This window comes from Astyanax mexicanus, chromosome 5 (assembly GCF_023375975.1).
Source record: "Astyanax mexicanus isolate ESR-SI-001 chromosome 5, AstMex3_surface, whole genome shotgun sequence".
NCBI lineage: Eukaryota > Metazoa > Chordata > Actinopteri > Characiformes > Acestrorhamphidae > Astyanax > Astyanax mexicanus.
This window is the reverse complement of record NC_064412.1, coordinates 51,217,541-51,233,310: the sequence shown is the minus strand read 5'-3', so window position 1 is coordinate 51,233,310 and position 15,770 is coordinate 51,217,541. Positions and strand designations below refer to the sequence as shown.

Genomic DNA, 15,770 nt, shown 5'->3' with positions numbered 1-15,770 from the left:
TAATTCAGTTTAATTCAGTAAGCTTAATTGTCCTGAACATTATTAGATACATTTTTACAGAAGCATCACATTAAGTTTGGAAAGAAACGCGGTGACGAGTGCTGCTACTATGATCGGGTGATCACTGGTTCGAAACCCGGTCATGCAGCTTGCCATCAGCTGCCGGAGCCCTGAGAGAGCACACTTGGCCTTGCTCTCTCTGGGTGGGTAGATGGCGCTCTCTCCCCTCATCACTTCTAGGGTGATGTCTATCAGCACAAGGCATCTGTGAGCTCCCACTTATTCTCTCTTCGTCTCACACTTTCTCACTTCTCTTATTTTCCCAGTCCTTCTCTTGCTCTCTCATTCTTTTATTCTATCCCTCTGTCTCACTTTTTTCTCATATGCACTCATTTCACACTCAAAAAATTTCTCATTTAGTCTCACTGATCTCTCTCTCTCTCTCTCTCTCTCTTGCTTTATCACTCTAAATAAAGTTGTTGCTCACATCTCCCTCTTTTTTCACTAGTTCACTGTCTCTCTTACTTCTCTCTTCTATCTCTTCTAACTTCTGTCTCTCACACATTCACCTCTCTCCTCTCACTCTGTCTCTTTGTTTTTCTCTCTTTTTCTGTCACTCTCATTCTATCCCTCATTTATTTTTTTTTCTCACTTGCACACACCTTTTCTCTTCATCTTATCTCTCATTACTGTCTCCATTGCTCTCATCATATTTTTTGTTGTCTTTTTTCTCTTTTTTACTCTTTCTCAGTCTCATTCTATTTCTCGCACAATCTCACTTCTCTCTATATATATACGTATTTTTCACTCTTTTTTTTCTCTTCTGCTCTCTTAATTTTAATTATAAATCGTCCTTGTTCCTCTTTTACTTTTCCAGACACTCAGTTTTCTCTATCACCCTCTCACCTCTTTCTCTTTTTCTCCCCATCTTTCTCGGTGTGTTTGCTGTGTGTGTGTGTGTGTGTGTGCTCTGAGGTCAGTGCTGTTGATCTCTCCTGTGATTTTAGTGGGGTTATTTGTTTAGTTCTCTCTTTGGTAATGGGGGATGTGTGTGTGGGGGGGGGTGTATGGGGGGGGTGCTGTGCTGAGATCAGACACTTAATGGAATTTTTCCCCTCACGACAAACATGATGAAGCGAAGACGGAGAGGAAAAAGACGGAATAAAAAAAAAAAAAGAACAGAGCGTAATGCTTAAGGGACTCCCACTCCCGCGCGCAAGAGTGTGTGTGCCAAACCCTCGCTGTGATAAGCGCTCCGTAATTCCTTCCACTCCACTCTTTCCTAACCTCTCTCACCCATTCTCTCTCTCTCTCTCTCTTACTCTCTCTCTCTCTCTGTGTTATGATTATTACAGCTTTTTTACGAGCTCAGTGCTAAACAGAGTGATTTGCTCCAGCCCTCCTTCTAGATACGCACACACACATACATATACACACACACACACACACACTGTGGGGAGACACTCATTACGTCCTCTTGAAGAGAGATCTATAAAAACTCTCACAAACTCTCTCTCTCTCTCTCTTTCTTTCTCTCTCTATCCCCAATACCATGTGTCCAATTATTTCCTAAAGAATTGATTCAGCTACTCTACTAAGTTGCACCTTTTGCTGATACGGATGTGCAAATGCACACACACAGCTTGTATTGTCTCTGTACAGTAAGCAATTTAAGTAATGGTATATAAAAACTTGAGTTAGCATAAATTAAAACATCAAGTTATTACAACTAAAGGTGGACTTGATTTATTTCTAAGGTAGACAATGGGGAATCACTACACACTGATGGTGAATGTTAGTCAGAAACTGTTGGACACACCCAGTATGCAAATAGATTGTGACAGAAGCCAATGGGAAAGAAGGGTTGGTTCAACTCAAAGATCTCAGTTTGAATAGTACAGTATATGTACCCAAGCATATTCAACTAACTCAAAATAGTTAAGTAATGTTTAGAAATATCCAATTTTATGTAAAACAGACTTAAATCATTTGAGTTCAAACAACGTATAGGTTTACAGTGTGTACAGACAGAAGTTTTGTCAATAGAGTTGGACTCCCTGAAGTTGATATTAGACACATGAACCACCATAGGCACCATAGGCACCATGCTAAATGCTAAATGCTATGAGCTATAGAGGAGTATGAATTCCCCCAGCACTGAGCACTGTGAAGCAGCTGAACTGTGGTCTTTGGAATGATGAGCGATGAGTGATGCTTTAACACCCAATATCCTGACCTCACTCAAGCTCGTGTTGCTTGATGCAATCAAATTCTCACATCAGTGTTTTCCAAAATCTTTAGGTAGGAAAGTAGGAAGTCTTCTCTTAAGACAGTAGAGATAGTTACTCCAACAAAAGCAGGAATGTTTTTTGATACTCTTGATTTTTTAGAAAAAAAAAACAATATATTTTTAATATAGTATAACTCATACTAAACTATACTCTCTTTCTCTTACATCTTCTCACTTTTCTCAATTTTCCAGTCCTTCTCTTGCTCTCTTTCTCTTTTATGCTATCTCTTTTCTCAAGTTTCTCTCATATACTCTTATTTCACACTCAAAATCTTTTTCACTGTCAATTTCTCATTAAGTCTCACTGATCTCTCTCTCTCTCTCTCTCTCTCTCTTGCTATATCACTTTTAGAATAGTTATTGCTCACATTGCCCCTTTTTCTTTCACTAGTTCACAACCTCTCTTTCTCACTTTCTCATTTTACCTCTTAACATTTTTACTTCTGTCTCTCACACACTCACTTCTCTCTCTTTTCTCTCACTCCCTCTCAATATCTGTCTCTTTCTCTCTCTGTCTCTTTCTGTCCCTCTCATTCTATCTCTCATTTAGTCTTTCTTAAGTTTTCCCTCACATATTCTCACTCACTTACACACATCCTTTCTCTTTGTCTCATTCTCTCACTAACTGTCCACATTGTTCTTTCTCATTTTCATTCTATTTCTTGCACTTCTCACTTCTCTCTCTCTCTCTCTCTCTCTCTCTCTCTCTCTCTGTCTCTCTCTCTCTGTCTCTCTCTGTTTTTCACTCTATTTCTCTCTTCTGCTCTCTACTCTCACTCATTTATCTTCATCCATCTTTTACTTTTACTTTTTAACAGACACTCAATTTTCTTGATCACTATTTCATTTCTCTCTCTTTCTAGACAGTAAAAACAGATACTTTAACAAAAAAACAGGATAAACTCTTTTTATTATTATTATTATTATTATTATTATTATTATTATTATTATTATTATTATTATTATTATTATTATTATTATTTTATTCCTAAATTTCCTTCAGGATAAATAAAGTATCTATCTATCTATCTATCTATCTATCTATCTATCTATCTATCTATCTATCTATCTATCTATCTATCTATCTATCTATCTATCTATCTATCTATCTATCTATCTATCTATCTATCTATCTATCTATCTATCTATCTATCTATCTATCTATCTATCTATCTATCTATCTATCTATCTTGATTTCAGTAAAAAAACAATGAATAGTCAGATGCCCCAATACTTTTTTTCCATATAGTGTAACTAATACTAGACTATACTTTCTTTCTCTATACTACTCTTCTACTATACTTCTATACTATACCTCTACAGTATAGTCAATGTTTTTTGGCATGTTTTTTATAATAATGAGACTGGAAGTTTTTGGTAATGTTTGTTAATAATGTTAGCCTGTTTTGTCTGTTTAGTTCATATTGTAAATGACGCATCGTAGCACTGTGGTTTTATGGAAATGGACACCACCTGTTTGTGTGCTGAGTAAAGCAGTAGTCACTGTTAGAAGACTGTGAAGGACAAGACTGTGGGAAAACAGTGACTGTGTTTAAAAAAAAAAAAAAAACATATGTTTCAATTACAAAACAGCCCCACCCAGTTTCCATCACATTTTCTCCTCTAAATAGTTTTTCCTGTGCAAATATTGCAAATTTTTATTTTTATTTTCCATCAGAAATCCAGTTTTTACACCTTATTCTTCTAAATAATCGTAAGAAGGCGGGGCTGCACTTCGGAAGGAAGAAAATGATTGACAACCTACATGTTGAGTATCCTACCTCTAGTATTTAGTTAAGTGTAGTAGTTAAGCTGTCAGGCAACTAGCTAGTTAATTATACTACTGTGTTATTGATAACGTGACATTACTCTTACTCTCTCACTCTTTTATTCTATCTCTTTTTCTCACATTTCTCTCATATGCACTCATTTCACATTCAGAATCTCTGTTTTCACTGTCAGTTTCTCATTTAGTCTCACTCTCATCATACTGCAGTTCTTGCTCACATCTCCCTCTTTCTTTCACTTGTCCACTGTCTCTCTTTCTTAATTTTTATTTTACCTCTTACCGTTCTTACGTCTGTCTCTCACACACTTACCTCTCTCTCTTTTCTCTCTTTTCTCTCTCTCTCTCACTCCTTTTCAGTCTGCTTAAATCTATTTCAATCTCTTTCCTTTACACTCATAATATCATTCTGTTGATCACATTAAAGTTCTTAATTTATTTATTTATTTTTTTAAGTTTTAGTGTATTTGCACACTTGAATGAAATTAAGTGAATTAAGTGATTGGCTGCTTTGGCTGGAACAGATCATTGCCCCTTTCTGTTTATTACATGGAGTAGCTGAGTTATAGTGGAATTTATATAAACTGCACTTTTACTATTAAAACATTGTACTTACTGGACAAACTGGGAATTAAAACTGTGAAAAAAGCTGTTCTCAAATCAGCTTCTGGTCCTTTTGGCTGTTCTGTAACCTCAATGAAGGCAGTCTGAGACACTTTCTTGGTCTTCTAAATGAGTAGGCTATACATCTGACATGCTTCTACAGCGTGGCGGACAATTTGGGCATTTCATTTCTATGGAACAAAAGATATTGGAACCACAATGTCCATGTTTTCTACAGTCAGTGTTTAAAACTGATTAACCGCTCTAGATTGAAGAGGCTGTTGTGACTGTGTTCAGAGCTTTAATTGATAAAGTGATGGTTTAAGTGATTTAAGTGAATTAAATCTGGTCTGGTCTTTGTTTGTGTGGGAGAGTGTGTGTGTGAGTGTGTGTGTGTGTGTGTGTGTGTGTGAGAGAGAGAGAAAGAGTCATGCTTGCCCTTTAACTCTATTAGTCTGATAATCAGGCTTGTTTAGCAGACAGAAAGAGGAGGATAAAGCATGAAAGAGTGTGAGAGTGTGTGACGCTGATGACCTTTCCCCCTCTCTGTTCAGGTGAATCAGTCTCTGAGGGCTTCTTATCCAATCACAGGCCTTCTCTTGAATTGAGAGTTTGTGGAAAGCTCAAATATACCCCAATGGCCAATTTAACCTAAGTGTAGGTAATGGGTAGGATGACCTAGATGGAAGACACTGGGTCCACACAGACGTCTTATCATGGTTTGGATGTTGTGGCTGGGGTAGAGCTTTAAGTAAGCCTAAGTAAAGTTGTAAGACCATAGCAGTGTGTGTAAGTGTTATGCAACTGAACCAACACCAACAAGTAAATAGTCTTAATAGTTGATATGATAATGATCAGTATCAGTCAAATAAAATAAAAATAACACCATTTAAATAAATACATAAATAAATGAAATAAATCTACAATTATTATACACAATTACTTGGAAATTAATATATTATATAGATGTATTACACACAGAGTGATCTATTTTAAGAGTTTATACCAACACCACCTAATGACATGGAATTAAAATACTATATAAGACCAATTGGTACTTCAGGCAGTGTGGGCAGTTCGACAAATCCTGCTGGAAAATGAAATCCATAGCCTCAAGATTTTGCGAGAAAAACACTGCACTGACTTTAGACTTGATAATAAAACACAGTGGATCAACACCAGCAGATGACATGTCTCTCCATTAAACCATCACTGATCATCAGTACATTTTATTTATAATTTCATTTGTAAAACAAGGAAGCAGAGTCTGGAGGAAGAGTAGAGAGATACACAGTCCAAACTGCTTGAGGTCTAGTGTGAAGTTTCCACCAATCAGTGATGGTTTGGAGAGACATGTCATCTGCTGGTGTTGATCCACTGTGTTTTATTATCAAGTCTAAAGTCAGTACAGTTTTGTTTTCCCACAAAATCTTACAGCACTTCATGCTTCCCTCTGCTACTGACAACTTTTATGGAGATGCAGATTTCATTTTCCAGCAGGACTTGGCACACTGCCCACTCTGCCAAAAGTACCAAAGTGGTCTTATATAATATTCTAGTTTTCTAAGACACTGATTTTTGGGTTTTCATTGGTTGTAAGCCAAAATCATCTACAATAAAAGAAATAAACACTTAAAATAGATCACTCTGTGTGTAATACAGCTATATAATATGTGAGCTGAATTACTAAAATTAAATAGCTTTTAACGATATTCTATTTCTTTTCGAGATGTACTAGTATATACAGTAGTGTATATCATAAACACTGCAATGGTAGAGTGAGTGGTCTGATGTTTTTGCTAAAACTAGGAACAGGACTGGTGGGGATGATAGAGATTGTTGAATTCAGCGCTGCAGAAGAATTTATAAATGACTAAATAATGAGTAGAGTGTTGGCTGAAGTGAACAATCAGTCATGGTCAGTAAAAGGCCAGACCAATCTGTCTCTCTCTCTCTCTCTCTCTCTCTGTCTCTCTCTCTCTCTCTCTCTCTCTCTCTCTCTCTGTCTCTCTCTCTCTCTGTGTAACAATAACTGCAGTGTATTGGGGTTATATGTAAGTGTTATTTCTGCTATCAGAAAGCATTACTCTCTCTCAGCCGGCGTGTTTTTATCAGCACACTGTTTCACATAAACAGCAAAACCTCTCAGATAAAGAGCAACAATCAGTAATTACTCTGGAACTGTTCAAACGCCAGAGTAAGAAAGAAGACGTGGAAAAGACATGAGCAGACGAGGCAGTGTGGAGCATTATAAGCGTTATATAAAATAGTTCATGTCTAGACAGTTACACAACTGACATACTAACATGCAGCTATTACTACTATTTCTATTATTACTACTATGTAACTGTTATTACTACTTTGTAACTGTTACTACTACTAATAGCACTAATAATTTTACTGTAACCAATACTACTACTACCACTACTGCTACTGCTATTACTACTACTACTACTACTACTACTACTACTACTACTATTACTACTGCTACTGCTGCTAGTATCAATATTACTATCTCTTACGATTACTGTTATTACTATTTCCCACCGCCAATACTAATACTGCTAATATTGCAAAACATACTACTGCTATTTCTGCTAATATTTCTACTACTACTTCTCCTGTTACTGATATTAAATTCTATTACTACTACACTTAGTATACTACTACTACAGATTTTGGTCCTATTTATACAATTATTTTGACAATTATTACTTCTATTAGAATAGTACTGTTACTACCACTGCTACTATTACTATTACTACTACTACAACAACTACTACTTCTACTTCTACTGCTACTACCACTACTGTTACTACTACTGCTACTACTACTACTACTATTACAACTGCTACTACTACTGCTACTTCTGCTACAACAACTACTACTGCTACTACTACAAATAATGCTACTGCTACTACAGCTACTTCTGCTACAACAACTACTACTGCTACTACTACAAATAATGCTACTGCTACTACAACTACTACTGCTACTACTACAAATAATGCTACTGCTACTACAGCTACTACTGCTACTACTACTACAACAACTACTACTGCAATAACTACTACAATAACTACAACTACTACAAATAATGCTACGGCTACTACAGCTACTACTACTACTACTACTACTGCTGCTAGTATTAATATTAATATCTATTACTGTTATTACTATTTCCCACCACCGATATTAATACTGATAATATTGCAAAACATACTACTGCTATTTCTGCTGATATTTCTACTACTACTTCTCCTGTTACTGATCCTTAAAACTATTACTACTACAATTAATATACTATTACTGCTACTATGACTACTACTGCAGATTTTGAAATTATTTTAACTATTATTACTTCTATTAGAATAGTACTGTTACTACTATTACTGCTACTACTGCTACTACTACTACTACTACTACTACTGCTACTACTACTACTACTACTGCTACTACTACTACTACTACTAGTACTACTACTGCTACTGCTGCTAGTATTAATATTGCTATCACTCTTACAATTACTGTTATTACTATTTCCCACCACCGATACTAATACTGCTAATATTGCAAAACATACTACTGCTATTTCTGCTAATATTTCTACTACTACTTAAAACTATTACTACTACAATTAATGTACTATTACTGCTACTATTACTACTACGTTGGGTTTTGCTGCTGTTAATACAATTATTATGACTCCTATTACTTCTATTAGAATATCACTGTTACTACTGCTACTACTACTACTATTAATGTCACTACTTATACTATACTATACTATATTAGAAATATTACTTCTACTACTACTACTATTAGTATTACTACTACTATTACACTAATACAACCACAAATGCTACCGCAAATACTTTTACTACAGCTAGTTATAATTAAATTACAATAAAAAAAAAAATCCTTTGGACATCCTTTTTTTCCCCTTATTCTCAAACTCTCAATAGTTTTTTCATTTTTTCTGACAGTTAAATTTAACCTGTCTTCCCCTCCCAACAGGTGGCGCTGCACTTGAGGCCGATCCAGTCCCTGTCCGTCCACCGGAAGCCGTTGGTGTTTCTGCTGAGCTCGCCGCAGCCGGTAGTGTGGAAGCTTCATACAGAGAAACTCGTCCCTGGAGTCAAGAGAATCTTCCATGTGAGTCCAGATAAATATTGTATCTTTATACTAAACCATTTCCTTTACAATGGAAACCTAAAGAATACTTATTTTTTCTGCACTCCATTTATAAAATGGCCGTACAACAAGTGTAGAAACAAAGAATTGGCTTTAATGACGTGATCAGTCAGTGTTTACCTTTTTTGCTATTTGTGGACACTGATTAAGTACCTTTCTGTGCTAAGCCAATATTCCTACAGGCTATTTAACACGAGAATGTGGGAGTGTTGTAGGGTTTCATATAACTTACATCCACCACCTTCTAGAAAAGAGACGCTGCGTCTGTGATTGAAGGAGCTAAAAGCCTTATAGGCAGACGATGTGTCCACTTTAGAGCCTCATAAGAACACACCAAAGCCTCAGTTTTTACACACGATCATTTATACTCAACACTCGTCTACACACTGGTGAAAAGGGCCAGCCAATAGTGCACAGCGTACTCTCAACCGGAAACACCTGTCCACCTTGAGGACTGCATTAGGCACTACAGCATTTTACCCAGGACAGATTGCCAATCTATATCTGGCCACACAGCCATACATATATTTACGCACACACAAACACACATACCACACACATACACACCAGATCAATTTAGAATATTCAGTTTTTTGGGGGAAATTTTAGGAGGCGAACGTGCTAATCACTCACTAAGCCACCGTGCCTCCCGAATGTTCTTGTTACTATCCAATCAGCATATGAAGGCATGTTTATCTCTTATGTTAGCTTTTTTTATGTTAACTTTTCTTTTTCCTCTTTTTCCATCACATTCATTCTGATCCAGAGTCTCTCCGTAATGAATATTCAACAGCGTCTCATTCCGGCACAACAAACACACTCACACACTCGACTCTTTTACACTCGCTCCTCTTCCCCAAACAAACATCAGCCAACACCTGCCGAAGACTTTCCACGCGCCAGAAAAGATGCATTCAGGTGTGTGTCTCTGGAGGAAAAACACACAGAGATACACACGCTCGTACACACACACACACACACTCCCGCCGTGCCAAGGTAACCATCCCTCTCAGACAGATGGGCGCGTAATTGCAGCTGGCTGAGGCTCACAGGTTGGTATTGATTGCTGCGAGTCTGCAGACGCTCGCCGGATGTTTGGCAGTCGGGCGGTTGTGTGGAAGTGGCGGTGATTAGCACAGAGCCGAGGTTTAGCTGTTAACCACAGGTACGCTCTGTTACCCTCCGCTTCTTTGGCGCGATTTCACCCCCCAGCCCTCCCCTCCCCCCTCTCCTCCACACCTCCCATCACCCAGAACCCCTCGCTGGTTCAGCTCTCAGCTGGAAAACATCACGCCGGCGCTGTTTAACTAACGTTGGGGGAAAACGTGGAACGCCTCTAATTGTGTCTGTGTTGTGTTTTTGCCACATACAAACACTTCGGCACGCCACGCCAATATTTCCATTACCGGCACCTGAAGACTTTCACAGCCGCTCTGTAAAACACAGCGTCTCGTCTGTGGTCGGCAGGCAGGCTGATTGGAGGCTGTTTTGTCTGAGGGGAACCACTTTCACACCAGAACTCCACTCTGAAGGTAATTGAATGAAGAGATCTGAGGGTGGACTGAGCTGATGTGATCAGCGTTATCAGCACCGCGTGTTTTTCTGAGACGATGTTATTAAACTGAGAATTAAGCTGATAATTCTGGACCCAAAACAAAGAGGTAGTGTAATCTAAAACACTTAATGTGCTATGAATGGGCTAAAAAGAGCAAGAGTGGCACTATAGCCCTAAATTAAAGTAAATACAGTAAGTAAGTAAAATAAAGTAATGATTAAAGTGTAATTACAGTGTGTGGAAGTGGACAAATAGCTGTTTTATTAAATGCGAGGTGCCGAAACTCACAGATTTCAGTCTGGAGGGGACTAAAATTACCGGAGGACCACCGAGTTTAGCGTAAAACATTAGGTAATTTAGCCTGTAATTTTTTCTCTGAGGACGTCTGAAAAAACACATTCATGGTTGTTCCAGACGGGAATAAAATCACAGAGGACTCCCCATAAAAGAGCAAATTACCCCAGCACCCCCTGAGAAACTAATCTAGTTCAAATAGGGTTTATGACCCTGTTGTAAATCATTTATAAACCCTTTATAAAGGTAGTCTTATTTTAAAGTGGTAAAGCAATCTGCACAATACAAAAATAAAAAAGTAGAATATTAATCAGAAAACCATGTAGATGCTGAAAGAACATTATTATTATTGGGTAGCTTTTCACTTCCTTTCAATAGTGGATTGGATTATGTAGAGATGAGATCTTTTGTGGTTGATAGGTGGTCACTGTGGTACTCCATGTAGATGGTTAGCTGTTAGTAGTGTATTTGAGTTTTGCACTCATCCATTCCAGTGGAGGGGTGGAGGGGGGGTCGTCCATAATAATCTCCTGTTTCACAATCAGACTGAAAAATCTTAAAGTGGAATGATGGTGAAGAATTGGCCAATCAACTACATTTGTTTGATGGAAAATAGTCTATCTTCTGCTTTAGGTAGAAGCTGTATGACTCCTGTACTCTTCCTCCTAAAACAATGTCATGCTATAATCTGAGGCATTTCCTTTCTCCTGCCTGGAGAAAGAGGAGGTATATACCAAGGGACTTCGGCTGAGTATCCCCCAAATAACCCACCATATATAGAAGAAGAAGAAGAAGAAGAAGAAGAAGAGGAAGTCCAAGAAGGAAATTTCAGCTAAAGTTAGATTTCCAAAAAAGAGAGAGCCACAATAACTCTAAGATCAGAATCCAAGATGGCGGCACCAAACATCAACAGCAGTAAAAGCAGTAGTGAACTTATGCTCCCTGAATCACTCTTTCACAATTCCAGCCCCATGAATCCTGACATTGTCATCTTGGAATATGGCCGTGCCATCAGGGGAAGAAAAAATCCATTGATGGAATAACCTGGTCTATATTCAGTATATTCAGGTAGTCAGCTGACCTCATTCTTTCAGCACATACTGTTGCTGAACCCAGACCTGCAGACCAACTGCAGCATCAACCCACATCATTTACTTACTTAAATTTGTCCGGGCAGTGTATGGTATAGCTTTAATGACAAAATCCAGATATCCAGACCTTAGCTTCACTAACAGCTTTAAATGAATTAGGAAGTAGAGACAGTTACTCCAACAAAAGTCAAAACGACTCTTTTTGTTCACAAACCTTGGAAAGAACAATGAATGAGCAGGTGTCCCAATACTTTAGTCAGTTTAGTGTGTCCATTGTTAATTTGGATGATGCAAAAAATGCTAACCTGGGACACAAAAATTAGAACATATTTTATTAGATTTGCAATAAAACAATGGCAAATGATGTCAAACCATACTTTTGAATGGGATGAGGCACTTTCTGTTCAAGCTTTGAAGGAGGTACTCCCTAAATAACCCACCATATATAGTCAGAAACCTCTAACAGACCCTGTAAAGACGCTTTAATGACAAAATGCAAGCTGACTGGCTCAGATCTCCAGACCTTAGCTTCACTAATAACATAAAATTGCCTGAATTAGTAAAGTCCATTTCAGTCTGCTTGGCTTTATTCTTACTCCTTTGCTCTTCTTTTCTGAAACACGCTGGTGAACGCTTTCATGTAGCTTGGAGTTGAATGCAATAATCATTTTCAAATGTGCCTTAACACCATAGCATTCCTTAAGAATGTAGCATCAGGGCTTGGTATTATTTCCATATGTGGTGATGTGTGCTGTTCGCCCGCTTGTTTTGTGGATGCGGATCAACCCTCTCGGAAAGCTGGACGCAGTGTGCGGTACACACACATACACACTCTCACACTCAAACAAACCACTCTTTTATACACACACGCATGCACTCGAGTGCCAACAAATGCAATAATATCTTCCGAACATCTTTATTGAGCAGAGAAACGAGGTCAAACACCACTGCATACTCTCAGAATGATTTCATTGGACGTTTGCGACAAGAACATCGGATGATATCTTTCCGCTCGTCTCCGAACGTTCTCAGCGGCATGGGGAAACCTCGCTGGGTGACATAGCTGTCCGTCAGCACCCGTAGGGGTGTGTATACACATGCGTGAGGGGAGTATAACTGGACATAGGAGTCTGTCCTGACCCTCAGCAGCATGTTTTCAATTCTGTTCCCCACCGCCCGGCTGAGCGTTTCAGACAGACCTGAACCGCAGTCACACTCCATCAGAGCGCTAAGCACCAGTTACAGAAGAAAACCCACTGTGAATAACGCTGGACGAGCAGAACGCACGGAACTGAAGACTGCGCTGTGTTGCTAATTGCACTATTTCCTGTACAAAGCACAGATATTTCCAAGTCTGGAGTATTAGCCATGCTGAAAATATTGTCTTAGAAAAGACCAGTTTTTGCTGGTAGCTGGTTTTATTTAGTAGGTCTGAGTTGGTTGTTAATGGTCATGTAGTTTGGAAAGCTAGTCATTCAGGTCAAACCATACCAACTGGTAAGCTAAAATATATTTATATATAGGCAAGTGAAACCCTCTTAAATGTAGCCTAAGTATCTAATATTATTAAGTATGTTATAGGTATTGTTTAGGTATTTACGAAAAATGAGTTGTACTTGTTTGATCTACTGATTTTGTCTAATTGTTTTGACAAACAGAAATCAGCTCTGGAAAAATAAAAACAAAAAAACAAATAAGAGACCACTTACAAATCATGAGTTTCTCAAAGATTTTACAAAAATAAAAACCTCTGGAATATAATCAAGAGAATCAAGATCTATGATCACAACCATCAAACCAAGCTGAAAGTGCTTGAATTTTTGCACCAGGAGTAAAGGCTTAAAGTTATCCAAAAGCAGTGTGTAAGACTGGTGGAGGAGAACATGATGCCAAGATGCATGAAAACTGTGATTAAAAACCAGGGTTATTCCACCAAATATTGATTTCTGAACTCTTAAACTTTATGAATATGAATTAGTTTTCTCTGCATAATTTGATGTCTATTTTTTTTTTTTTGCAGTGTAACCACCTCACGACCAGAGTAGCAAATGTAGCATTTGATTCTTGTCATGCTGGTCAACTAATTCAACTAATGCAACTAATTCAGCACTTAATGCTGAAAGCAATCAATTCCAGCAGTGCAGCAAATGCTTCAAAACATTGTACAGAAAGCCTATCCTTGCAAATCTTAGAATTGCGATATTTCAATATATTGATATACCAATATATACTTACTTATATGACTTATATATATCCAGTTTAGTGAAGTGCAGTATTTTATTAATGGTATTAAAAGGGATTTTCTCTTTTCAGCTGCTGTAGATCTTTTGACAGATTCATTCACACACACACACACACACACACACACACACACACACACAGTGCTGCTGGCTCTAAGCTATAGCTCTTGACGAGTGTGGTTACTCTCACAAATTGACTGTACCTGATCTGTGTGTGTTGGCAGGGTTAATTGTTTGGACAGTTGGAGGTATGGAGCGCTGCTGCTCTGCTCAGTAACACTGCCCTTAAATAAGTCCAGTGTGACACTGCTGACTGACAGCGCCGGGCCCTCATGTTGTGATACATCCGATCCGCCAGACCATCCGTGGCGTTCGGTAACTGGATTGTAGCATTACTATGAAAGGTTTTATTAACCCTCCTGTTATGTTCATTTGTCAGGAACAGCAGTGGTGTTCCCAGGTCAGTTTGACCTGGTGCATGTTCAATTATCTAAAAGATGTCTGAAACAACAAGCAGTGTGAATATTTTATTAATCACTCCATTACTAATTATTCTATAAATATATTTAGTGCAATGGTGTAGGGGTGGGCAATATTATATCGTATACAATATATCGTGACACAGAAATATCATGATATTAAAAATCCATATCATGATAATAGGGCTGTTCTGTCTTAAAAGTAGTCTATTATTTACTGTGAAGCTTTAGGTGTATTTATTGTATAATTGTTTTAGTTTGCAGTTTATATGCATGCACTAAATATTCTGCAATATTTTTTGCTGCATTATATTATTTTATGCTATATTATTTATTTTGCCATATTATGATTATACTGTTATACTCTTATACTATATTCCTGAAATGAATGAATTATTTTAGTTTTCCTATATCGCCAAGTATATCGTTATCGCAAAAAAAACTGAAATATCGTGATATTATTTTAGAGCATATCGCCAACCCCTACAGTGTTGTTCCTTTTCTCTAACAGGTAATGGTTCAATTGGGATAATTTACTCGTTTTTCATTTAAAAAATATATGTTCAAACTTTTTTTAATGTTTCACTACTTAATTACTTTTGAAAGACCAACATATAAAACACAACAGTTTTACACAACATTGAAACAGAACACTACCATTTCAAAATATTATATTATATTATATATTTCAAATATTTGAGATGAACCATGTTCATATTATTTCATTTCATAAGTTGAATACACTAATTAAGACAATCAGAAGAATCTTCATACTGAAAAAAAAAATATTTTTTACTACTTTTCCTAGATCTTCAAACTTTAAAACGGGTCAATTTGACCCAGAACATAACTGAAGGGTTAAATTTATCACTGAATAAATGACAAAGCCTAACTCCATTTTTAATATATAATTATATTCTAAAACTACAATTTAAACATATTTATTAAACACTGATTTTTTGCAGACAATTTTAATCGATAATTTATCTCAGCAGTGCTACTTAAGTTACATGTGAGTGAATTTAACGTGAAAGAAAGTGGTCAGTCTTCTAATAAATTAACAAATGCTAAAGCTAAATTTACTTAGCTAATGTTACTATTCTAGCCCTGTAGAGCTCAAATCTTTCAGCTCAAATCTTTCAGCCAGTTTTTGTAGAATTAGTATACGAGTAAACTGAGTATGCAGATGTTTGCGAGTAAAAAACATTATTTTTTTTTATTACTGTGTATTGTGTAAC

At 37.2% G+C, this 15,770-nt stretch overlaps 1 protein-coding gene across 2 annotated transcripts in view; it reads left to right on the top strand.

The window, feature by feature from the left end:
• The window catches only part of tgfbr3 (transforming growth factor, beta receptor III), a 178,589-nt gene that overhangs the window by 93,136 nt on the left and 69,683 nt on the right, over nt 1-15,770 (top strand). For both annotated transcript variants that reach the window (XM_022675431.2, XM_022675429.2), the window contains exon 4: nt 8,697-8,834. In XM_022675431.2, coding sequence (XP_022531152.2) covers nt 8,697-8,834 — 138 coding nt within the window. The remainder of the gene's footprint in view (nt 1-8,696; nt 8,835-15,770) is intronic.